At 47.0% G+C, this 22,825-nt stretch overlaps 10 protein-coding genes across 10 annotated transcripts; 6 read left to right on the top strand and 4 right to left on the bottom strand.

The window, feature by feature from the left end:
* Positions 1-103: 103 nt before the first annotated feature.
* EDB82DRAFT_556145 (glycoside hydrolase) lies at positions 104-2,119 on the top strand (the record flags this gene model as incomplete). Its single annotated transcript, XM_025735517.2, has 4 exons — positions 104-381; positions 429-610; positions 667-1,257; positions 1,301-2,119. 4 exons carry the CDS (start codon positions 104-106, stop codon positions 1,897-1,899), a joined length of 1,650 nt encoding a protein of 549 aa, XP_025586216.1. The 3' UTR covers positions 1,900-2,119.
* A 537-nt stretch (positions 2,120-2,656) lies between these two features.
* EDB82DRAFT_536827 (glycosyl hydrolase) lies at positions 2,657-3,974 on the top strand (the record flags this gene model as incomplete). Its single annotated transcript, XM_065609288.1, has 1 exon — positions 2,657-3,974. Exon 1 carries the CDS (start codon positions 2,703-2,705, stop codon positions 3,972-3,974), a length of 1,272 nt encoding a protein of 423 aa, XP_065464922.1. The 5' UTR covers positions 2,657-2,702.
* A 100-nt stretch (positions 3,975-4,074) lies between these two features.
* Positions 4,075-8,322, top strand: EDB82DRAFT_500191 (glycoside hydrolase superfamily). The gene is made up of 8 exons (XM_025735515.2): positions 4,075-5,058; positions 5,107-5,353; positions 5,399-5,431; positions 5,480-5,575; positions 5,624-5,758; positions 5,810-5,878; positions 5,932-6,523; positions 6,570-8,322. The coding sequence occupies exons 1-8, from the start codon at positions 4,547-4,549 to the stop codon at positions 7,907-7,909; spliced, it is 3,024 nt and encodes a 1,007-aa protein (XP_025586214.1). The 5' UTR covers positions 4,075-4,546; the 3' UTR covers positions 7,910-8,322.
* A 241-nt stretch (positions 8,323-8,563) lies between these two features.
* Positions 8,564-10,116, top strand: EDB82DRAFT_575401 (uncharacterized protein). The gene is made up of 2 exons (XM_025735514.2): positions 8,564-8,613; positions 8,678-10,116. The coding sequence occupies exon 2, from the start codon at positions 8,789-8,791 to the stop codon at positions 10,091-10,093; it is 1,305 nt and encodes a 434-aa protein (XP_025586213.1). The 5' UTR covers positions 8,564-8,613; positions 8,678-8,788; the 3' UTR covers positions 10,094-10,116.
* A 1-nt stretch (position 10,117) lies between these two features.
* Positions 10,118-11,529, bottom strand: EDB82DRAFT_500187 (uncharacterized protein). The gene has a single exon (XM_025735513.2). It carries the CDS (start codon positions 11,333-11,335, stop codon positions 10,160-10,162), a length of 1,176 nt encoding a protein of 391 aa, XP_025586212.1. The 5' UTR covers positions 11,336-11,529; the 3' UTR covers positions 10,118-10,159.
* Positions 11,530-12,597: 1,068 nt separating this feature from the next.
* EDB82DRAFT_500184 (Alpha/Beta hydrolase protein) lies at positions 12,598-13,996 on the top strand. Its single transcript, XM_065608618.1, has one exon. The coding sequence runs from the start codon at positions 12,763-12,765 to the stop codon at positions 13,495-13,497; it is 735 nt and encodes a 244-aa protein (XP_065464921.1). The 5' UTR covers positions 12,598-12,762; the 3' UTR covers positions 13,498-13,996.
* Positions 13,997-14,126: 130 nt separating this feature from the next.
* On the top strand, positions 14,127-14,856 carry EDB82DRAFT_500182 (uncharacterized protein). The gene is made up of 2 exons (XM_025735511.2): positions 14,127-14,305; positions 14,367-14,856. The coding sequence occupies exons 1-2, from the start codon at positions 14,248-14,250 to the stop codon at positions 14,660-14,662; spliced, it is 354 nt and encodes a 117-aa protein (XP_025586210.1). The 5' UTR covers positions 14,127-14,247; the 3' UTR covers positions 14,663-14,856.
* On the bottom strand, positions 14,809-15,676 carry EDB82DRAFT_536821 (S-adenosyl-L-methionine-dependent methyltransferase; the record flags this gene model as incomplete). The annotated part of the gene is made up of 1 exon (XM_025735510.2): positions 14,809-15,676. Exon 1 carries the CDS (start codon positions 15,667-15,669, stop codon positions 14,809-14,811), a length of 861 nt encoding a protein of 286 aa, XP_025586209.1. The 5' UTR covers positions 15,670-15,676.
* Positions 15,677-16,138: 462 nt separating this feature from the next.
* Positions 16,139-17,953, bottom strand: EDB82DRAFT_556131 (uncharacterized protein; the record flags this gene model as incomplete). The annotated part of the gene is made up of 3 exons (XM_025735508.2): positions 16,139-17,770; positions 17,822-17,894; positions 17,942-17,953. 3 exons carry the CDS (start codon positions 17,951-17,953, stop codon positions 16,272-16,274), a joined length of 1,584 nt encoding a protein of 527 aa, XP_025586208.1. The 3' UTR covers positions 16,139-16,271.
* Positions 17,954-20,899: 2,946 nt separating this feature from the next.
* On the bottom strand, positions 20,900-22,554 carry EDB82DRAFT_575395 (uncharacterized protein; the record flags this gene model as incomplete). The annotated part of the gene is made up of 8 exons (XM_065609960.1): positions 22,285-22,554; positions 22,097-22,229; positions 21,822-22,043; positions 21,699-21,766; positions 21,266-21,648; positions 21,147-21,214; positions 21,038-21,092; positions 20,900-21,002 (listed from the first exon to the last, which is right to left on the bottom strand). The coding sequence occupies exons 1-8, from the start codon at positions 22,381-22,383 to the stop codon at positions 20,900-20,902; spliced, it is 1,131 nt and encodes a 376-aa protein (XP_065464920.1). The 5' UTR covers positions 22,384-22,554.
* Positions 22,555-22,825: the final 271 nt, after the last annotated feature.

Here is a 22,825-nt window from a genome sequence, read left to right as displayed (position 1 = left end):
GATCTGTGGTGAAAAGAACCTGTAAAGCTACTCCTATTCTCTCCTGACGAGACATTGTTTGAGTTCAAATTTTATTCATCTCGAACGTAGAGTACCAGAGAGAATGAAGGCAAGCAACAAACAAACCCTGCAACGAGTCTGTCTCTGGCTCGGAGCTTTGTTCATATTATGGCACGCGATATCGTTCCTCTTCTCAGGCAGATCGCCAAAACCTAACCAGTCAAAGCTCGAGGAGTCCGCAAACTTGGTCAAGACTCCTGGAGATATGCAACGAGCAGCAGCAATTGTCGACGCTTTTCGCTTCTCGTGGGACAAATACGAAAAGTATGCAGCGCCTCATGATACGCTGTTGCCAGTCAGCAAGACTTATGAAGATGATCGGTACGCTTCATATTACAATTGAAAAGATGGTAATCTGACCCTTCTAGAAATGGTTGGGGTGCAACAGCTGTGGATGGTCTAAGCACAGCCATACTCATGGAAGAGGCTGTCATTGTGAATAAGATCCTGGAACAGATCGCGGCGACTGACTTTACTGCTACTGCGGTCCCTAACCAGCCCATCTCGCTGTTTGAAACTACAATTCGCTACCTTGGAGGGCTATTGTCGGGTAAGATCTTCTTGACCTGGCTTTCCAGTCTAGTTTACTCATACAAAATCCACTAGCATACGATCTGCTCTCGAGCTCCCACAAGCATCTTGTCAAAGATTCCCATCACATAAAGACACTATTGGAAGTAGCTGTGACTCTTGCAGACAGGCTCAGTATTGCCTTTGACACACCCAGTGGTATTCCTGATGACGAAGTCATCTTCAACCCGACACCTCGCCGATATGGCAACACGGACAACTCCATCACCGCATTCGGCACGCTCGTTCTTGAATGGACTCGACTAAGTGACCTCACGGGTAACAAAACATATGCTTCTCTTGCCCAGCGAGCTCAAGATCATTTGATCCACCCCAAGACCAACGAACCTTCTACGCTTCCTGGTCTCATCGGCACGTACGTCAAACTCAAAGATGGTTGGTTTGGTGACTATCAGGCCGGCTGGGGCGGTGGCTCTGATAGCTATTATGAGTACCTCATTAAGATGTACGCGTATGATCCTGTTCAGTTCGCCGAGTATGGTGATAGCTGGATTCAGGCCGCTGAGTCGTCAATGAAGTATTTGGCTTCATCACCATCCACACGTCCCGATTTGACGTTTCTGGGAGAAATGCGCGGAAGCATCCTTATTCCTATGTCGAGTCACTGTAAGTTCCCAACTGGCGATAACTATTGAACATGGGCTAACAGCAACAGTGGCCAGTGTTTGCGGTGGTTCTTTGATCCTAGGCGGCCTCCTTCTCCAGAACCAAACCTTTGTTGACTTTGGTCTCAAACTATCTGAGTCGTACTTTGAAACCTACCGTCGAACTCCTGCTGGCATAGCCCCCGAAACCTTTCGTTGGATGGACAACGGCAACAACCCTTTAACCCAGGACAACGCCAATCGCTCGCCTCCCCGAAAATGGCAATCCTTTTATGAGAAGAGCGGCTTTTTCCACACCAATCCCGAGTACATTCTCCGTCCTGAGACAATAGAAAGCTTGTACTATGCCTATCGAGCTACTGGAGACAAGAGATGGCAGGACATGGCGTGGGAGGCCTTCGCGTCGCTGAATAAGATGAGCAAGGTTGAGGGTGGATACACAGGATTGAGAAGTGTGATGAAGAGTGCAGACGACAAGACCAGGGGTTTCGTGGATAAGATGGAGAGCTTTTGGCTGGCAGAGACGTTGAAGTATTTGTACTTGATGTTTGCTGAAGACTCGGAAACCCAGGTGAGAAGCGATGGCAAGATGCGATGGGTGCTAAACACAGAGGCACATCCGCTGTTAGTAAGGGGTCAATAGTATCTATCAATCGCTTTGTAATAGATTCAAGGATTTCTAAAGCCATTCGACGCCACTAATGCCACTATCAGGAACTCCATCTCGCTGTTGTTTATATCTCAAAGAATCTATAGGGTATATCCACCAACACTACCTTGTAGGCATTGCGGTCACGCGATACTTAGCTCACATGATTCTTGTGTGAATATAACTCTATCAGTAAGAGCTCATTCTATTGTAGGGGCCCTTCCACGTGGAATTTGCTGTGTAGAATAACCCTAACTCCCGAGGTTCATAGATCTGCCAAATTGTAACGTAGCAACTTCTTACATAAAAAGTAAAGATCAACATGCGCACATGACTCTTGGTATCCATCCACCCCAATTTAGGCACGGAACGAGACATTTAGAAACCCAAGATCCAATATTGTGTAATTCATCCTGTTTTATTTTGGCGCACGAATAAGCATTCAGGAATTATGCGGAGAAGATCAAGGTTTAAGATCGACAGGGGGCGGGTGCATTTCCCAGAGTAGATACAAGATGACGATCCGGGGTATTAACTGCCGAATGACGTCTCGTGCAAAAGGGAATGACCTTGTTAAAAAGGTTTGCCAAGAGGTTATTCTAGAGTAAAGCAGGAATAGTCAAAGTTGCGGAATGGATAGATGAATACGAAGATGGTGGGACTGGAGACTAGTCAAGCTTATGTTAACTAGTTGAATTAGTATAAGAAGCTTTCATTTCTGCAATCTTGTCCGAAAGGAACAATCACGGGTCTTAATTCTATAGGGATATCCTCTCAGGATATATCGCCTTTTCATCATGCTTGCCCACTTCAAATCTCTGTCCCTGGCCTTTCTTTCACTGGCTACAGGTGTCAGCTCCCAACCTCAAGTCCACGAAGCTTTGTCAGCTCTCTCCCTCCGCAACGCTGATAATATCCGCAGCCACTTGCACCTCCCTTCAACTTCAAACGGCCACTCCATCACTTGGCGAAGTAGTGATCCAGACATCATCAACGGAGATGGTCTAGTTAAACGTCAACCGAGTGACGCTGATGTTCTCCTCGTCGCATCCATTGAATTGGACGGTGAAATCCACGAGCGTGAATTCAACGCCTCTGTTCGTCAGGCACCCACTCTTGAGCCTTTGGAAGCATATGCCTTTTCGTATTTCACAGGCAACTCCCTTGAAGGCGAAAAGATCTACTTTGCCGCCAGTAAGGGCAACAATGCACTGGATTGGCAGGAACTCAATGGCGGAAAGCCTGTTTTGAGTTCAACAAAGGGAACCAAGGGCTTGCGAGACCCCTTCATCATTCGCTCCGTCGAAGGCGACACCTTCTTCCTCATCGCCACCGACCTTTCTATTGGTAGCGGTACATCATGGGGTGACGCTGTCCGAAAGGGCAGTCTTTACCTTGAGATCTGGGAGTCGAACGATCTCATCAACTGGTCTGAGCAACGACATGTCAAGGTGTCCCCCGATAATGCCGGAAACACCTGGGCTCCTGAAGCCTTCTGGGACGACGAGAAGAATTCCTATGTTGTGTTCTGGGCGTCATCCCTGTACAACACGGCCGACCACTCTGACAACTCTTACCATCGTATGATGTATTCTCTCACTCGCGATTTCGTTACCTTCTCTGAGCCTGAGATCTGGCAGGACAGCAAGACATCGCGCATTGACACTACTGTCCTCAAGTCAGGCAATTCATTCTACCGATTCACCAAAGATGAAGGATCTGTCAGCGGATGCACCGATATCATCCAAGAAAAGTCATCGACTCTGCTCGCCGACGTTGATGGATGGGCGGTTCAAGCGACTTGTATCGGCAAGAACGCTGGATTGCAAGCTGTTGAGGGACCTACAGCTTTCAAGTCTAATGCTGATGATGCACACGGCGAGAAGTTCTATCTGTTTGTGGATGAGTATGGTGGTCGTGGTTATGTGCCTCTCGAGACAGCAGATTTGGATAAGCCTGCCTGGAAGGTTTCGGCTAACTATAAACTCCCTACTAGCCCCCGACATGGAACTGTTATTCCTATTACCAAAGCAGAGCACGAGAAGCTTATGAGTGCTTATGGTGCATAGATATCCAGGTACAGATCCATGTTTAGTTGAATTGATAGTTTAAACACGTATTTATGCAACTGTACTGTGCCTCATTGTGAATAGACAAGAAGAATATTTCCTTGTCTTTTGATTATAATTGATACATGATGCCTGCATGAGGATCATATGCAGACCATGATTTTCCTCCAACCCCATTGTCCCTCTTTGCTTATTGAGACATGCGATCTATCATCCCACCTCATCTCAACCCCTCACTTCGTCATGATCTGCATGTTGTGATAATAGCAGCTCCAATCAAAGCTTGGCAATTCTCCCGCTCGAACCCCTCACTATGCAACTCTTTTACATACTGGATAAATTGAGACAGGGAAACTCTTTTTACTTGAATGCTTGGAAGTTCAAGGATTCATGACGCCATGGGGAGAACGGACTTGAATTTCACCACCAATGCGAGGTGCACCTAGCGGCAAATCCGGGTTACGAGCCGGTGCAGGCGTCTTGACCTTAACTGAGATTTATATATAATAAATCTTGCTACCGTATAAATTCACGACTGGCAATCCATCTACTATGAGCGCCAAAATATACAGATGAAGCTGTCCAATCTCTTCCTGACTGCCCTTGCGGCCGGTAGCTGCCATGCTACCAACATCATGCCCCGTGGTGGGCGGCCGTCCTCCATCATCAACAATGCTCACAAGAGAGAACTTTTGCAAGACATTGTCACCTTTGATGAACACTCCCTTTTTATCAATGGTGAGCGTGTGACTATGTTCTCTGCAGAAATCCACCCTTTCCGTCTACCTGTGCCGTCGCTGTATCTCGATCTATTCCACAAAGTCAAAGCAATGGGCTTCAACATGGTCTCTTTCTACGTCGACTGGGCTCTTTTGGAAGGTAAACCGGGCGAGTTCCGGTCCGAGGGGGCGTTGGATCTACAACCCTTCATAGACGCTGCCCAGGAAGCGGGTATTTACCTTCTTGCTAGACCAGGGCCATATATCAATGCTGAAGTATCTGGTGGTGGATTTCCAGGCTGGTTGCAGAGGGTCAAAGGGTTCTTGAGGACCAACGCCACCGACTATCTCGCTTCAACTGATAAGTATGTTATACTGTTCTCGTGGTAAGATATGTGTCTAATGTGTGTCAGCTATGTTGCAAAGGTGGGGGCAATCGTCGCAAAGGCCCAAATCACCAATGGTGGGCCCGTGATACTTTATCAGCCAGAGAACGAGTATAGTGCCGCTCAAGGAACACCTTTTCCAAATCACGACTACTTGGAGTATGTCAACGACCAGGTCCGTAAGGCTGGTGTAGTTGTGCCTCTTATCAACAACGATGCGTGGCAAGGTGGTACCGGTGCTCCCGGAACTGGACCTGGAGCTGTTGACATATATGTATGGAATCTAGAGACACACATTCAGCGTTACTAACGTTACTAGGGACATGATGGATACCCCGTCGGGTTTGACTGCGTAAGTTCAATGCAGAAAAAGAATACAAGCGTTGCTCACTAGTTTTAGACGAACCCTTACAAGTGGCCAAAGGATGGCTTACCAACGACTTGGCATGCCGAACATCTAGACAAGAGCCCCAACACTCCGTACTCGATCATTGAGGTATGTCTTTCTACTTGTTGTCAGGTGATTTCTACTAACCCTCCGTAGTTTCAAGGCGGGGCTTTTGATCCTCCCGGAGGCACCGGCTTTGACAAATGCTATGAACTAACCAACCACGAGTTTGCTCGTATCTTCTACAAGAACAACCTTGCTGCAGGTGTGACAATCTTCAACATCTACATGGTACGTTCAACTTCCACCTCGTAAGAGTTGACAAGATCACTGACGGCTCAGACATGGGGAGGCACCAACTGGGGAAATCTTGGCCACTCTGATGGATACACCTCATACGATTACGGTGCGGTACGTTTTGACACTCCAAAGTTTTGTGTGAGAGGTTACTAACATCTCGGCAGGCTATCAAAGAGGACAGAACAATTACCCGCGAGAAATATTCAGAGATCAAACTCCAAGGCCAGTTCCTCGCAGTTTCACCAAACTATGCCGTAGCGACAGCAAGCAACTTCACAACGACTAAATACACCAACAACGACAAGATTGCCGTTACAGCGCTGACTACGAAGAAAGACGATGCCTTCTACGTTGTGCGACACGCAGATTATCGAACAACAACCACCGCATCGTACAAGCTCAAGGTAAAAACCTCTGCGGGACAATTGACAATTCCTCAACTCGGTGGCTCGCTTTCATTGCATGGCAGAGATTCGAAGATCCATGTCGTGGATTATCCTGCTGGGGACTACAAAGTTTTGTATTCCACTGCCGAAGTGTTCACATGGAAAGACCTTGGTGACAAGACTGTTCTTGTAATCTACGGCGGACCTAACGAGATGCATGAAGTTGCTGTCAAGAGTGACTCCAAACTCAATGTCGTCGAGGGTGATGGTATCAAGACGGAGAGAAAAAAGGGAGCGACTGTCTTTCAGTTCACGACCAGCTCTAAGCGTCGGGTTGTTCAGATCGGATCTCTCCACGTCTACGTTTTGGGTAAGTCCTTTCTGATCAAATTATCTTTCAAAACTAATGTCGCCAGACCGCAATGCTGCGTATAACTACTGGGTTCCTACACTACCAGAAAAGGGCGACCGCGCTGCCTTTGGATCTTCTGTCATGAACCCAAAGGCAGTGATCCTCAATGGTGCTTACTTGATTCGTTCTGTCGCCATCAAAGGGTCGAAACTTTCCGTACAAGCCGACTTTAACGCCACTTCGCCGTTGGAAATCATTGGTGCGCCAAAAGGAACTTCGCGACTTGTCATCAACGGCAAAGATACACCATTCAAAAGGTCCAAGCTTGGAAACTGGCTCGTAAACCCAGCTGTCCAACTTCCTGATGTCAAGATAACTGATCTGAAGTCTCTTGAATGGAAGTACGTCGATTCGCTTCCCGAGGTGAAGAAAGATTACGATGACGCTAAGTGGCCCGATGCTGATCTAAAGAAAACCTTCAACTCTAAATGGCCGCTAAACAACTCTGTTTCTCTCTACGGAGGTGACTACGGCTTCCATTCTGGCGCGCTCCTGTTTCGGGGGCATTTTACTGCTGATGGATCGGAGTCCAAGTTCAAAGTCTGGACTTTTGGAGGTCTTTCATACGGAAGTTCAGTATGGTTAGATGACAAGTTTCTTGGTTCAGTTGTCGGCACTGGACCTGGCAATAATGATACGTCAACTTATTACCTTCCCAAGACGCAAAAGGGCAAGAAATATGTTCTCACAGTTATAGTGGATAATATGGGATTGAACGGCAATTGGGTGCCTGGTTTGGAAGAAGGAAAGCAGCCGCGAGGTATCATTGACTGGTCTCTGAAATCTAGCTCTGGTAAGGAGACTAAGATCTCCAAGTGGAAGATCACAGGCAATCTTGGCGGAGAGGACCACATTGACAAATTTCGTGGTCCGCGCAACGAGGGAGGTTTCTTTTTCGAGCGCCAAGGCTATCACTTGCCGTCCCCTCCTCTCAGCAACTTCAAATCGGGCTCACCTTTCAAGGGCATATCACAACCAGGTGTGGCGTTTTATACCGCGAACCTGAAATTGAACCTTCCGTCTGACAAATTCGACATCCCGCTATCCTTCGAATTCAAGAACAACACTGCAAGCACCGGCTCTTACCGTGCGCTTCTTTACGTCAACGGCTTTCAATACGGTAGATACGTGAGTCACGTCGGCCCACAGTCAGTATTTCCCGTTCCAGAAGGTGTTTTCAACTATCAAGGCGACAATTGGATCGGCCTTGGTCTTTGGGCGTTAGACAAGGGCGCGAACGTTGAGGGGTTGAGCTTAAAGGCTGGCGTTCCTGTGCAGACTGGTCGAGAACCTGTCAAGTATGTCAAGGGGCCCAAGTACGCTCATCGTCGTGGGGCGTACTAGTCAGCATGATATTACTGAGCCGAGAAAAAGGTGAAGTTATTCACTCTTGGCGTGCCGGGGTTGTTGATTGGTTGTGTCGTACTTGAACGCGGGTTGATGACTGTCTATATTTAGCCTGTAACAAAGTTTTAGGACAACAGACGCCACTTTTTGACTCTGCCCTATAGTATTGCCCGTTCTGAATGGCAATATTACATTATTTTACCACAGAAAATGAGCAATATGCTCAGTTGGTGTAGGCTTGACAAGTTTTGGCCAAGGCTTGCGTGGCCCTTCGGCTGCGAGGTGCCGCGTTCTCCACTGTGCCAAGCAGCAGATCTTGTCTTAGCAGGTTCGTTGTTATCAAGAGTTGTGCCTTTTGTTCAGCGAATTTTCTGTAGTTTTTTTCTGTTAAAATCTCGTTTGTCTTGACGCATTCTGAGTGAATGAATGTGTTTCTATCAATGGTTGACATATCTGCACGTCATTTTGATAGAAGACAGGGTGCTGCGCCTCGCGGGATCTGGATACGCCAAGGTCCGGTTGCAACGGCCCCGGTTGTGGAGATAGTCTCGGAACGACCGAGCAAATGCCACCGCTTCTCTACGTCTTGCTGCCAAGATATTCCCCTTTTCGTCTATTTCTCATCTTATCACAAGCTTTCATCTTTTACGATGGAACCTTGGCAGTGACTATTCACTCCAATCAGCATAATCGCGTGACTTGTAATTATTGTCATCTTTCTTGGCAGTCTGATGGATAGATAAAGCTAACCAGCTCTACTCCAAGGCAACTGGTTCCCCATTCCAAGTTTTGTTCGTTCTTTATCAGATGTAAGGATACCGGGTTACTTCTGCATATCTGCGATTCTACCGAGTCTTCCCAGCGACAATCTACACCATGAAGGACCTCATAGAAACCCCGTCTGCGACGGCAGATCCTCAATCCTCTGAGAATGTCCTCTCTATTCCCGGTCCTTCAACTGTTACCCTTTCGAAATCTCGATCTAGCTGGTGCTGCATTGACGACAACCGCTTACGGAACAACCTCTTCGCCGCCGTCGGATTTCTCGAGCTCGCAAACGCGGGTGATTTCGCCGCCAACGTGTGGAACGACGTACCGGTTCCCATCTACGCTATTGTCTTCATGGCCATCGGAGGAACTTCAGCATTCGTCTTGTCAATATGTGCTTTTTTTGACTCGAGGAAGGCCTGGAGGAATATCAAGTTTCTGAAACAACAGAAGAAACTGTTGAAAGCCGAAGAGACATCCTTGAGTCGGGATGTTTTCGTTGAGATCACAACACGCGAATTGAGAATAGAAGTTATCAACCGTTGGCTCATGGATCTACTTATGGGCGGGGGTGCTATGCTCATCAGTACCGGTACATTTATGGCGATCGGGGGAGCCAATCCCAAAGTCTGGCTCGCCAGTAACATCCTCTCCGGTTATCTTGGAAACGCGCCTATCGCTCTCTTCGGTCTGTTGAGTGCTATCTGGGCTGTCATGGTGGTATTTAAGATGACGTCCCACCGCGCCGCAGCACGAAAAGAACTCCAAGGGTCACCGACGCTGCGCGTTCTCAAGGAGAGATGTTTCAACGTACAAGTATTCTTCATACTTAATGGAGCCTCCAACATTCTCGGTGGCGTCGGCTCCATGTTGACGGCTGAGAGATGGTGGGGATACGTAATCCTTATTCCTGTTATTATATCCTCCATCTTCTGCAACATTTGGTGGCGACACCGCGTTGGTTACGATCGCCCATACATCTCAACACTTCCTGCCACTAATCTCGAAATAATTACTGAGACTATTGAGGCAACGTCGCAACTACGACATGGTATCCAAGACGGCGCAGGCGTTAACCTTGAGCATATCTTTGGAGATTCTGTCACCCTTCAGGAAGTTTTGGAACTTTTTGTCAAGCACGATTTATTTGAACAACTTTCTCTTCGTCTGGTTGCGAACAAGCATGTCAGACACCTCTTTGTCCATGCTGAGGTCACAAGTGTACAAGTCAGCGTTGATGGTATCTTGGCTGTAGCAGAGGAATACCACGCTACAATTATGGGTATTTCAATGACATTCTTGAAGAAGCACGGTCCTAGGCACCTGCTGCATCGCGAACGGTTTTTGTTAGAAGTCCTGGGGACTTATCTCGTGGAACACAAGAAGAGGGAGGAGGTGACAGTTGAGAAATAAATTAAGAAGCACGTTAATCAAATAATACCAATTCATTTACACAACAATTTAAAAAGATTATGCCGTCTAGCCGAAAACGAACTCCGTGTAATTCTTTGCCATTTGCGCGACACCATGCTCCAGTGTCCATCCTTTGAACTCGCAAATCGCTCGATACATCTCCTCGAGCTCATTGTCCATCCTTTCGCCGGCTGTATGAAGGTCACTCTCCACCAAGATTCGATTGTCTGGTACCGCCTTTACAGCATCTTGCGTCTTTTCCGTCGCCCCATCTGTGCCCAGATTATTCGCCTTGGAAAACGAGAAAAATATCTTGGCAGGGATTGATGGCTTAAGATACTGCTTCACCGCGTCGCCTTTGCCACTGAATGAGTGGAGACAGATACGCGGAGGATATGGTTTCGGGACTTCTTCTTCGCTATTGGCTGTTTGGGTGCTTTCCTTCCTTTCTTTATCCCTTGCACGACGGCCCTTGATTTCGTGTCCTTTCCAGCACTCTGTCAAGGCGTCGTACAACAGTCCATGTACTTGAACACCATGGACACTGACAGCTCTTCCAAACTCACCAGCAAGCTTGAGATGTGCCATAAAAACAGCCTTCTGGTGTGGAATCTGTATACGGTGCTGGCTGAGTGGTCTCCTCTCGCGTCCCCCTTCCGTACGTTCGGCATCTCGGGGCGATCTTGGGTCAGGCCACTGCATTGGTAACCTGAAGGGCTTGTCGAGACCAATTTCACCAACCATGGCAAATGGATCTTGTATAAGCCGAGCCCTGGTTTCAGCAATGAACTTTGAAAGAGGGATTGGCACTGGCTGATCGTGCCACCAGGCCGGGTCTTCTGGGGCTGGTGTAAGTACCGCCTTGTAATGTCGCGCTTTAGCGGCCTCAACATCATCGGACGGTACATAAGTGGGATTTTCAAGCGAGTCGTCAAAAAGCTCATGCGAAAACCACGGATGCCTCCCATATCCTGCGACAACAGTGGTTTTATCTTGCGAGAAACATTCCGAGCCTTTCACGCCATGCTGTTCGACGATGGCTTCAATGAGTGGTTGATCCTGTGTTCTGGTTGCCATAATTGCTACCGCTCTAGATTTCATTGTTGGTAGGTTGGAAACGGAGTAAACTCGTTCGCCGATGTGATTGTGGGCATCGAAAACTCCCAGATGCCAAGGAAACAGTTCTGAAGTGTTGAGAAGCGGGTTTGTCCCCGCGCTCTCTTGATGATCGTGCATACACATAGTTGCGATATTGGTGTAGTTTTTTACAATATGCACTTTGTTGACTCACGGTTGGAGAAGGGAGATACGGTTTGATAAAGGAACTAGAGATGAGTCATCTTGGGACTGGTAGAGGATGGCCTCAGGGTTTGAGAAAAATTGACTGCTAGAAGCATAGGAGACGAAATTAGTAGGTCAGCTTATGCTACTCAGACTGTATTTATTAGACTACTTATTTTTAACCCTAAGACTTAGGCTACCCACTAGGCTAAGTCATGCATGTCAGCAATGGAGGATTCGGGATAGTGGATCAGGCTTCCATCAAACTGCCTTTCGTCTGTTGCTGGTACGTTTAATCCGGGGCTTCTTCGAGATCAATTGTGAAACCTCACTATGGCTACAGCAGCCCGAGCAAGAGAAGCGGCATGTTCCTGCTTACCAGGTGTTTCGATGTCGCTAAATGATTACGACAGTCATGTTCTTTTCGATGAGTCCTCCCATAACAGGACAGACCGTGGACGCGACACGTCAATCTTCCGTCGAGATTCCAATCAAGTATTGAGTTGGGTAGATGGCTATGGTAATGCGCAATGTGCTGCTGACGAAATTCAACTTGGAGACCGGGGAGTCGCTGATCTTGTTCCTCAAGAACGTTCATCCCTATATTATTATTTGGCAGTGAAAGAAATATAGTTCAAGTAAAATATACTGACAGTTTCGAGTATCGGGAGTGGATATGTTTGAAGAGCTAGGATGTTCACTCATCTCTTGGAAGTCTGGAGCTTCTGGGATGTCTTCAGGTCAAACAATCTCAGTGTCAGAGTCAATTGGTGGTGGGATATCCTCGTGCTCCATGGTCATGCTTGAGACCAGTAATCCGACAGAAAATTGCGAGAGAAAAAAGGACAGCCAACGACAATACACACAGATTGACCCGAGTACTCAATTTCTCATGTCAACATGTAGCCAATGTTGCGATATTGAACCGTCACCAGCGGCCGATAGCTGAGAGCCACAAGCCGGAAAGTGTAATCGTCATATGTTTAACCATGAATCTAAGCCTACTTGTCTTCGCCGCTGAACTGCCTGGTTTTACCTACGACGCGTCGCAAGTCACTGATAGCCCTACGGACTTCAAGATGACAAGGCCCACTCTTTGCTGATATTCTCATCCCTTGAATGCTCGTGATTGGCTTTGTCTACTTCCGAAAACGACGCCACGCCGCACTCGCTTAACTATACGTAGTATGTATGTGAGCAGATTGCATACACCAATTGCAAACACCAATTGCAAGATACTGGGCACCACGATATAGAGAGGCTCAGTCTCGGAGACATATGTACTCAAAATCTGTATATAAACCAACTACATTTCTAAAAGAAATGGATATCTCAAACTATCAATCACTCATCACTCAAAACACTTACTTCACCTTCTGGAAAGCATCATGAAATCCTCGATTGCAACTCTCCTCTCCCTTTTCCTCTTAAACCCCTTGGTTGATGCCGCAAAAGAAAAGAATCCCTGGCCTGAACCAGAACATGGCTTCTTCAACATAGCCAACTTCACCTTTGACACAGGCGAGGTCCTTGACGACCTCGAAATCCACTACCAGACTCTTGGCAAGCTCAAAGTCAACAAAGATGGCTCTAACAATGCTGTTGTTCTCCTTCACTCTACTACTTTATCCGGCGAGCAGTTTCTAAGCGAAGACTTTGGCGCTGTCTTGTTCAACAAGGGTCAACTGCTCGACGCCAATGATTACTTCATCATCATGCGTGATGCTATTGGACATGGAAACTCGAGTAAACCTAGCAACACTGGCTTACGCGCTTCGTTCCCCAAGTACCAGTATCCCGATATTATCCGCGCCGACCACCTCCTATTAACTAGCCACTTTGAACTGAACCGAACGCGCTTGACGCTCGGTGTTTCCATGGGTGGAATGCAAATTTGGATGATGGGAGCTAAATATCCTGGATTTTCGGATGCTTTAATGCCTATCTCTTCCTCCCCTGTTGAAGTCGCCGGACACAATCGTCTCTTCAGAAAGTTCATAACTGAACTCATCACTCTTGACCCAGCATGGAAAGGTGGCGACTATAAAGAACAGTCTGTTGCTGGCCTTGGCGGTTCGCTTATGATCCAGCTAACCATGCTCTCGTCTCCCGCTTATTGGTAACGTGGCTTCCCCACACGCAAAGCAATAGATGAGTACGTGGACCAAGGCATCATCCCTCGCTTGGGAGAGTTCGATGCCAACGATCAGCTTTACGCTTGGAATTCGTCTCAGACATACAACCCCAAGGCCGGACTCAAGAAGATCAAGGTTCCTTTGACGGCTGTCAATACTGCTGATGACTGGATGAACCCTGTCGAGTTGGGTTTTCTCGAGGATGGTGTTGTGAACGACATGACACCTGGGTATGGCCGGGCGATTACTCTACCTGCTAGCAAGGAGACGACTGGCCATGATAGTTATATCAAGGCGGAGCTTTGGAAAGATGAGCTTGAGAAGCTACTCGCCAGGTCAGGCTGATGGGGTTCCCGGCCATGATGCCACACGCTTCGGTTGGTTGCACCACACAGCAACATGACAAGACATACACAGCCAGTCCATAACTGGATTAGATTCATTTACTTTTGTATCTGCTAGATTGATATTTTGCAATTGAACAACTTCCATCGCGATCGTGATAAGTGGATTCTTCAATATCGATACGTCAGTGATGGGTGTTTTTGACGTCACTACCAAGCCTTTAGCTATAGCACCGACAACGAAGCTCATGACATCATGCAAGAGCCTGGATGGTTTTATAGATATAAATAATTCTCCTACATCATCTCAGATGTCAGCTTTCTTCTCTCTCTATCCTCAATCCAATAACGTATCTTTACACCTTTAAACACAACCCATACAAACCAATCCGTCATGTCCGATGCTAAAGAAGGCGGAGATCTCTTTGATATGGCCAAGGATGGCACATCCAGTACGACCTTTCCATTCCCATATCCTTCTTCCTGCCAAGTCCATCTCTAATCGATATGCAGTTCCTGGTGACGCAGGCAAGATGAACACAATCAAGTCCGTTCCCAACCCTGCGCAGCGCGATGGCGAGGCCGCAGGCGGTCTTGGTGCAACTTCGCTAGCCAACGCAGCTGACAATGCTCTCAACGAGCATGAGGGCCGAGAATCAGGCATTGGCGAGGTCATCAGCGCTACGGGACATGATATTCCCAACTCAGTCACTGGAAAGCCCGGTGGTCGCGGCGGTACCCAGGGCAAGGAGGAGATTCGCGCCGACACTGGTGGTTTCACCAAGGATCGGTCAGCGGATAAGTTTTAATGATGTAATGAGCTCGACTGTAACGACAGTATAATCTATGCTATAATGAATCGACAGAGTGGCTGAAAATGTATCTATCTTGTGACAAAAATGCGTTTCGGGTTAGTCGCTGCATCGACCACCCTGATAGTCCAACTATTCGTCAGTTACTTCCTCGCAATCACAATATTAGCCTTGAACATAATCTTATTCTTCCCATTCTCGAGTTTTTCGGATCCCTCACTTTTCTTGAGTGCCTCAACAACTGTATCAACTGCAATATCCCAATTCTCCTCATCTGACTCCAACCAACCCGCACTAGACGTTCCTCCAATGAAACTCCAAAGCATAGTCGAGAAATGCTTCAGGTCACCAATGGTGACAAACACATCCTTCTTTTCCAGCTTTACCTTGTCAGCTGAAAACCCCCCATGGATAACGATATTTCGTAAAAAGTCTTCGCTTTCCCACTTCTCAAGACCTTGACGAGGGAGTGGTGTTCCAGCTGGCCGTGTCTTTTCGCAGGCGGCGACGATGGCGGGCAGAGTTGGTACGTATGCCCACGAGTTGACAATGGCGACTCCATCTGGCTTGAGAGTACGATGTATCTCTTTCGTCGCGTCGATACCATCATTCGGGAGAACGAACAGCAACGCGTTGCCAATGGCGTGAGTGAAGCTTTCGTCCCCAAATGTGAGGGCAGTAGCGTCTGCCTTTACGGCTTCGGCTGGCCAGTTGTTCTTAGAAATCTGCTCACGATAGAGGTTGAGCATGTTGTCGTCAATATCGCTTCCGGTTATCTTTGTGTTTTTGGCATTAGACGCAGCTACGACAGCGGCAGTCGCTGCGCCCAGACCGCAACCGACGTCATGAACGACAGCCTCTGAGGATGAGGAGAAATCGATGAACGAGATGGATGCACTGGCAAGTCGCTCCATGCCATCGCCTACGAGCTCGCTATATAGCTCTGGGGTGGGCTTCAAAGCCTGCTTGGGAGCGTATGGGTTATCCGACTCTGGAGCATTCATGTTGAGATGTCAGCTGGTGAGTTTATGTTGTGTTCGTATCCGTCGTTATGTATTATAAACTTCGGACCTCAGTCGAAGTCTTATATCAGATTTGTCTCCGAAATGTATCCGCCAGGATTTTGTGATAGTCGAATGAGGGTTGAATATAAGCACCAGTCTGAGTAAGCTGCTAAAGAAGCAAAGCCTCATCTGGCCAGATCAAGGTGCGTGTAAGCCTAGGCCTACTCTCGTTACATCCCATCTCACATAATCTCATTCAAGCAATTTAGTGCCATTTTCGAGTCATACCTTATAATAATGATGCTATGGGTTAGGGAGCGTCTATGTGTTGTCACGTCTTGCTGAGCATGTGAGCGATGGTAGCGGTAAGCAATTCCCGGCGATATAACTTAGGACGAAACACTGTCATCAACTGAAAGCGGTTAAACACAAATCCTATCACTGTCACCATCATATGAGAATGGATTCACTCTTGTACAGTTCGACATTTATTTATTATCAAGTTCACTAATCAATCTTGAGACTCAACGTTGTTTGTAAAAAGTCTGAGATAATGGAGCATCCATGAGGATTCGTCTTCAATAGACTCGCGCCCGTTGTGCTCAGCATCTCGCAAGCACAACGACTGGTCCGCCTTGGACATGCCAAGCTGCTCCTGCGACAGTAAACACACTATCCTCCCACCAAACCTCCTGTTGGAGCTGAGCCTTGTCTAAAACTTCCTTGCTGGATGACGTTGTGAGGGTGACATGACTAACTGGCCTGATAGACTGCTGGTGATTGAAGAAGTTATCGGAGTCCCACTCGGACTTGACCTTTTGTAGACGAGTGTAATTCTTTCCATAATATGATTCCTGCCAGTTCTGAACTGTGCCGTCAATGTAGTTTACATATGCAGCCTTTTGTTCAATTGCAAATGGTGACAGCTTGGCTTTGCACTTGGTCATAAAGTTCATGACGTCGTGACGCTTCTTCTTGTCTGTCCACTGTGCCTTGAATGTAGCGACGTAGTGACCATCGCGCCAGTAAAATGCTGTATCTTCGGCAGGAATCTCCTCTGTCTTGGCGCCAATGTGACTCCATGAAAAGTGACATTTCGGCTTGTTGAACTTGTTTTCTTCCGTAATGCCGACGACACTGGTGGCTTCTTTGACAAGGCCCGCAACGGTAGAAGTGAGCTCTGGGGTGATGGCCCCTTCAGCGAATATGAATGACGCATGGTGGTGATAGACTTTGCTTTCAGTATCCCAACCCTCAGATTGCTCGACACAATCGGTCCAAGACATCTCTTGTAGGGTGTTGTCAGTGGGTCCGTGGGCAAGAATTAGCCTGAGGGCTTCCTGTGCCTTCTCCATACAGCCATTGTAGATGACTGTCATCCCACCGGTGAGCTGCTTATTCTGTCCGTGCGACCAAAAAGCGTCGATGGTCAACTCAGAAGGCCACTTGTTGGAGTTGAAAGTCTGCATGGCCTCATCGAAAGCCTCCTGTTGCTGTGGAAGATTCCATGTGAACTGACCAGACACGACCTTGCCGGCTTGGTCTCTCAACTTGCGCAACTTGGACTTCATCGAGACAGTGACACCAAGATTTCCACCGCCTCCACCACAAAGAGCCCAGAAGAGATCACGTTTCTTTTGGTCTTTATCGTCTCTTGAAACCGTGACTACATCGCCACTGGCAGTTACGACAGTCATCTCGAGCAGATTGTCACACCCGAGCCCATAACTACGCGAGAAAGGGCTGATACCCCCACCCAAAGTGAAACCGCTCACACCAACAGAGGCACACTGTCCACCGATGACAATGTCGCGCTTATCCTGCAAGTACTTATTGTAGACATCGTCCCAGAGAAGTCCGCCTTGCATATCAATGGTCATGTTCTCGGAGTCAACATGGCATCCCTTCATCTGGCTCATGTCAAGAACGATTCCACCTTCGTTGAGACAATATCCCATGAAGGAGTGACCACCACTCTTGGCAGTGAGCTTGATCTCATTTTTCTTGGCGAATGTGACGGTAAATCTGACATCTTCGACAGACCTAGCTTGGACAACGACAGCTGGATTAGTGTAGCGGTAGTTCAAGTTGCCAACGAAGACTATGTAAACCTGTTAGTAGATTACACGGAAGTGAAGGTGGGCACCCTTACTAGCTTTCTTATATGCTTCTGTTCCTGGCAGGAGGACTTGTCCTTCGGGCAGGATGTCTGCCAGGCAGGATGTCTGCCAGGCAGGATGTCTGCCAGGCAGCTCCAAGTACGCTCGCTTACAAGACCTGGCATGATGTGATGGGTGAGATAATTTCACAAAAAGTATGGTGATTTTGAGTATAATGACAGCAGTAACTGGGCTTGATTATATGATGATGATGGTTGAAGGATGAGATTGAAAGACCGACCTCTTTATACATGATTTCGAAGCCACTGATTACATCTGTCTTTGCTCATCAAAGACAAACGTCAAAGCTGAAATACCTATCCAAAGACATTCCGTCCAATAAAGCCGTTTCCACCTGTGGGCCAGATGATTTTAAGTCCAGCTGTGGTTATCTTGCGCGCCGCCATATGCAGCCACTGCAGATCTATGAACTATCTCCATCGTGCCGTGTCTTAGACAGAGCTGAAAAGACAACAAAAGATAAGAGATTCGGCATCGCCAGTGGTGGATTTTGGTCGATCTTGGACAATTGACTTTCATTGTCAGCGCTTTGATATTGATCTGCTGAATCTCTGCATGAAAACAGGTTTTATCAAAGAAGCTGTTGAGTTGACTTGCTCTTTTGGTGTCTCAGCCATCTTTACCCCGCCTTCGCGAAGTTGACACGTCTCACCAGAAATGAAGTCATAATGGTGAGCGCAACTTCTCTCATGAGCCGAGCATGATGGGATGTACTATGGCACATTGTATGCGTGCTCTCGGCCTGATGCTACTGAAGAACAATCAACAATGGAGCTAGAAGCTGATGCAAACAGCACGATACTCTGAAACAATAGCTCAGACCAATTGCTTGGACAAGTATACTGTATGCATACTTGCGTAGTACATCTGCAGTCAGACCTTGGATGTTAATCACGGATGTTTCTTATTGATGTGATATGACCAAAGATTACTTATCAGATTTCACAGTCACAGATTGACCATCATGTAACCAACCTATATTGCTCATATCCTTTCCTTTTAGCAATCTAGAGGTGATAAGTCTAGTGGAAATGTACAGTGCAAGAGTGGACTACGTGACGGCTTGCGCGTTCGTTCCCTTACAATATAACCACAACATACCCTATACTCTTATAATTTTGTTGAGAGTACATTACTCAACCTTGTGTTTAGTCGGTGGTTTTCTGAAGCCAGGCGGAGTAGTTGCATAGATAGTTTCTGTACGCCTTCGTGTGGAAGCTTGATCTCATAATGCTATCAAGTAGTTGTTGTCTTATTATTTAGAGGTCTACCTGGGTTAACCACCAAGTTTATTATTGACACGTTGCACACAACATATCATAATGTTTAGCCGTAGAAGAATGGAAAAAGATCCAGTCTACCCATTTCCAATGAGTCTAAACACCATCTTATGTCAAGGATGGGATCACTGGCACACATGCTTCTATCGTATAATATCGATCGACCCCACTGTAACATTATACACCCTTCTTAGTGAATAATAAACTTAAAGCGCTTGAAAGGAAATGCCGAAGTAGTTAAGCAATAAAATCACTAGAGTTACATGGTGCGAGCCCATAAGCGCCAGGTGAAAATAACACATACAGTGATCTTATTTCCCAATAACAATAATCACTAGAAATAGCCCATGCCTGGAGATAAACAGCAACATACGAGGGTTTCGTAGTAATCTGTTATATAATTTGTTTAATATTTAATAATATTTAGCTGTTCACTTTGCCTCGGGCAATAATAATTCTCTCAACCGTTTCTACTACTGATACGAATCTTACATCAGGGACTTTTGTTTGTGAAGATCATTTACTGGGGTAGGGACCACGTAGCCCATATAAACTCCGATCCGCACCCACCTAGCTGAGTGTCGGCCGCCTTATTACCCCTGTTGATTGATGTGGAGGGATCGAGTCAGTCAAGCCGCCAACATCTGCTATAGTGCCACGGCATCTGTCATAGTAGTAACTCGTATCACTGAAGAACCATCACGCTTAGACTTGACTGCTATCGGATAACTAATTCCTGTCACTGTAAGATCTCAACAACGACTAGGTATGCTCTTATATCCATATACCCGTACCTCATTCAGGCAAACCAGCAGTTTCATTTTGTTTCAGTGGATTGAGTTTGCAGAGCTCGCTTGATTTCATGCGTTCCTTACGATATGCGAGATCGTTTGGAAATATTGCATGTCACTGATACTCCATAGAGGTAAATGTGCCCATCTCTAAAATAATTGGTTAAATGTTCGTTAATTTTGAACAGGTCTACGGGGAAGCTATTGTAAAGTTTCAATGTTTTTTATTCTCGAATTACGACCAAATTCTGCCAAGCGCAAGGGGCGATTAGTAACGATTCTGCTACGAGAATTCATCTCTCGAATCAAATGTAGTTTGTTCTGGCTACTGGCCTATCTGATCTTTAAACTCGGTGGATGGAATCCCAAGCATACGTGACGATAGGCTGGGCCTTTTGTGATTTTCGTGACGTCAAGACTTAAATTCTGGCTGAGTGGGTACGCTACTATAGACCTGCGGCCAATTTGAAATCACTCAGGTCCTCTATGCAAATCTTAGACGCCACTGTGTTGAAGATACCTATGATTATGTTCAAGTGCATTCAATAGCCTGCTGTTTCAACTGCACGTAATGTGACCTTGATAAACTCCAAGGGAGATTGCCACTCAAGGATTATCCCAACCTCGCCGCGGCATTATTTGTGACTAACTGAAAGAGGAAAGAATTTACGTAGGAAAGGATGGCCATGCAAGCCACAAGCTAGCCTGATATGTTTTTGCATGAGACCTTCAAATTGTTCAACATGTGGTTCAGTAGGTTCTTCACAAACAGAGTGTTCAATAGAATTGGAGCATCGCCCATGTAGGAAGGGAAAAGAAAATGTCTATTCTATGGGTATCTCTCTATGCTACATTATGGTTGGGACTTTCATTAAAAAATCGTGTCATCTCAACAAGCTCAGCTGTGCTGGATGACGCGTCTGGTTGAAGTTCTGGACGCGAACTCCCCTTATATATGGCGTGCTCGGTCTGGTGAGAACTAATATGCGGCGATACCCCGTGTTTTCTCGACGAGCTCCCACTCTTGTTGTGGTATGATGGTCTGGAATCGTTCCTGCTGTTGAGCCTTGGGAATGCCTTGACTAGGAGGAGTCGTAGATCGGGCATGCAGGCACACCAAATTCCGACATTAATCTCGATTACCGACCAATAACAGGTGTCGAAAAAGTCCCCTTGAATATTTTTAGTATTATAGCTAGGGTCATGCATGCAAAGGGCGAACTTACATGTGGGGTTCGTGGATTTGCCAAAAGCAACGAGAAATTGCAGACGGATGATGCTGACGACACTGACACTGAGTGATAGTTAGTGGCAGAGCTTATGTCACGAATGGATTATCACTTACAAAGTACCGACAACGAACATCATTGTGACGGCCAGTTTCCTCTGCCACTTCATCTGGAGACGCAGGAGCTGGAACACTGGGATTGCGAGCACCCAAAAGTCCATGGCGATGGAGACAGCTGCAATTGACCAAGCCAATGGATTGATGCCAATACAGTGTCCTTCATGAAGTTTATCCCACCCATTCCAAAAGAAACTGATTGGTTGACATTGCGCGATTGCCAGTACGAGAAACACGACCATGCTGAGAGCGGCGACTCCAATTGTCGTCCATATAATTACTTGTACCGATCGGACGGGGAAGATTCGGAGGTAGAAGAGTAGGACGCAAATTTTGGTCAGGAAGACGTCGGCCGCGTAGAAGGTTTGGCCGATGTAGACGTACTAGAAATTGTTAACAGGTTGACAACTAAGGAACGAGGGAAGCAACTAACGCGAAGAAATTCGCTGATGGTGTATGGGGTGTTCGTCCAAGCATCCCTTCCAAAGCCATTGCCAGATACTGTTATTATTGGTAAGTATCGGTGTTATATCTGAATGAGTGATTAAGTATTTACGACCGTGGACACAATTGACAGTGTTGCCGATGCAGGTGATCAAACAAACGATAATCACCCAATCATCTGCCCGTAATAGTCTCTCGAACTTCAGTTTCTGGTAAATCCGTGCAACGACGATAATTATGGTGACTACACCCATGGCGATGCCTAATATATCGAACTTTTGATGTCGGTCGCGTATGGGATAGTCGCAGGCCACTGAGGTAACATTGAGCGTATCTACATCTTAGTTAGCGTACAGTGGGCAGTAGGACAGCTCCAGCCAAACTCACAGAGAGCCTCCCGGGGCAGGCATTTGCTCTGAACGCAACTTGCTGCGACGGTCTGCAGCTGGGGATCGGCACAGAGACATTCGACATCGATTCCGCATGTTGAGTTTGCTGCCAGGTCCAGCAGACAGCTCCCCTGATTCCAATGTTAGCTATGCCTGCCTGTCACCAAGCCACCAAGTCTTCCTTACCGCACACTCAGGGATCTGGGCTAGAAAAGACGCAACATCGATACTCAGCACCCGTCCCACGAGACATGCCCATGCGACCAACAGCCACGACAAATGCATTATTGTCAGATGGCGATTGACATGTTGACGGGGCTTGGGTCGGGGAATATGAGGTTAAAATATGACAGATCGTGACATGTTATGTATCTGCTCGATCGAGTTGTTAGGCGGGTCGGGCCACATAATTGTACCCCGATTTCCACTTGGTAAGCTCCTGTAATCATCCACGCCTCGAACCGCGAACGGCCCCCTGCCCCCGCTGAAGATCATGCAACTTTGCAAGCCTCCGAAGCACTATCCAATCAAGCCGATAGATCACCCTTTAGTTTCGGTCTAGCCGTAAGATCGGCACATGGGCTCAAGTTTGGGCTGAGGGTTCTTTAGTGAGCCTGCCGACTTGCTGTCAAGCGAAGCTCGATAGTTGCAAAAACACAACATTCCAAATGTCCTAACTGCCGAAAGTTGACCAGTGAAAGCACTCACAGCATCTCCTTAGTACCAA

Source organism: Fusarium venenatum, assembly GCF_020744135.1.
Source record: "Fusarium venenatum strain MPI-CAGE-CH-0201 chromosome Unknown EDB82scaffold_2, whole genome shotgun sequence".
Classification (NCBI taxonomy): domain Eukaryota; kingdom Fungi; phylum Ascomycota; class Sordariomycetes; order Hypocreales; family Nectriaceae; genus Fusarium; species Fusarium venenatum.
This window is presented reverse-complemented; position numbering and strand designations above follow the sequence as displayed.

Coding starts and splice junctions, on each gene's coding strand:
- EDB82DRAFT_500191 (XM_025735515.2), top strand. CDS start 4,547: ATGAAGCTGTCCAATCTCTTCCTGACTGCCCTTGCGGCCGGTAGCTGC. Junction 5,354..5,398: donor CTGGAGCTGTTGACATATAT/GTATGGAATCTA, acceptor TAACGTTACTAG/GGACATGATGGATACCCCGT. Junction 5,759..5,809: donor CAATCTTCAACATCTACATG/GTACGTTCAACT, acceptor CTGACGGCTCAG/ACATGGGGAGGCACCAACTG.
- EDB82DRAFT_575401 (XM_025735514.2), top strand. CDS start 8,789: ATGAAGGACCTCATAGAAACCCCGTCTGCGACGGCAGATCCTCAATCC.
- EDB82DRAFT_500187 (XM_025735513.2), bottom strand. CDS start 11,335: ATGTGTATGCACGATCATCAAGAGAGCGCGGGGACAAACCCGCTTCTC.
- EDB82DRAFT_500184 (XM_065608618.1), top strand. CDS start 12,763: ATGAAATCCTCGATTGCAACTCTCCTCTCCCTTTTCCTCTTAAACCCC.
- EDB82DRAFT_500182 (XM_025735511.2), top strand. CDS start 14,248: ATGTCCGATGCTAAAGAAGGCGGAGATCTCTTTGATATGGCCAAGGAT. Junction 14,306..14,366: donor GGCCAAGGATGGCACATCCA/GTACGACCTTTC, acceptor ATCGATATGCAG/TTCCTGGTGACGCAGGCAAG.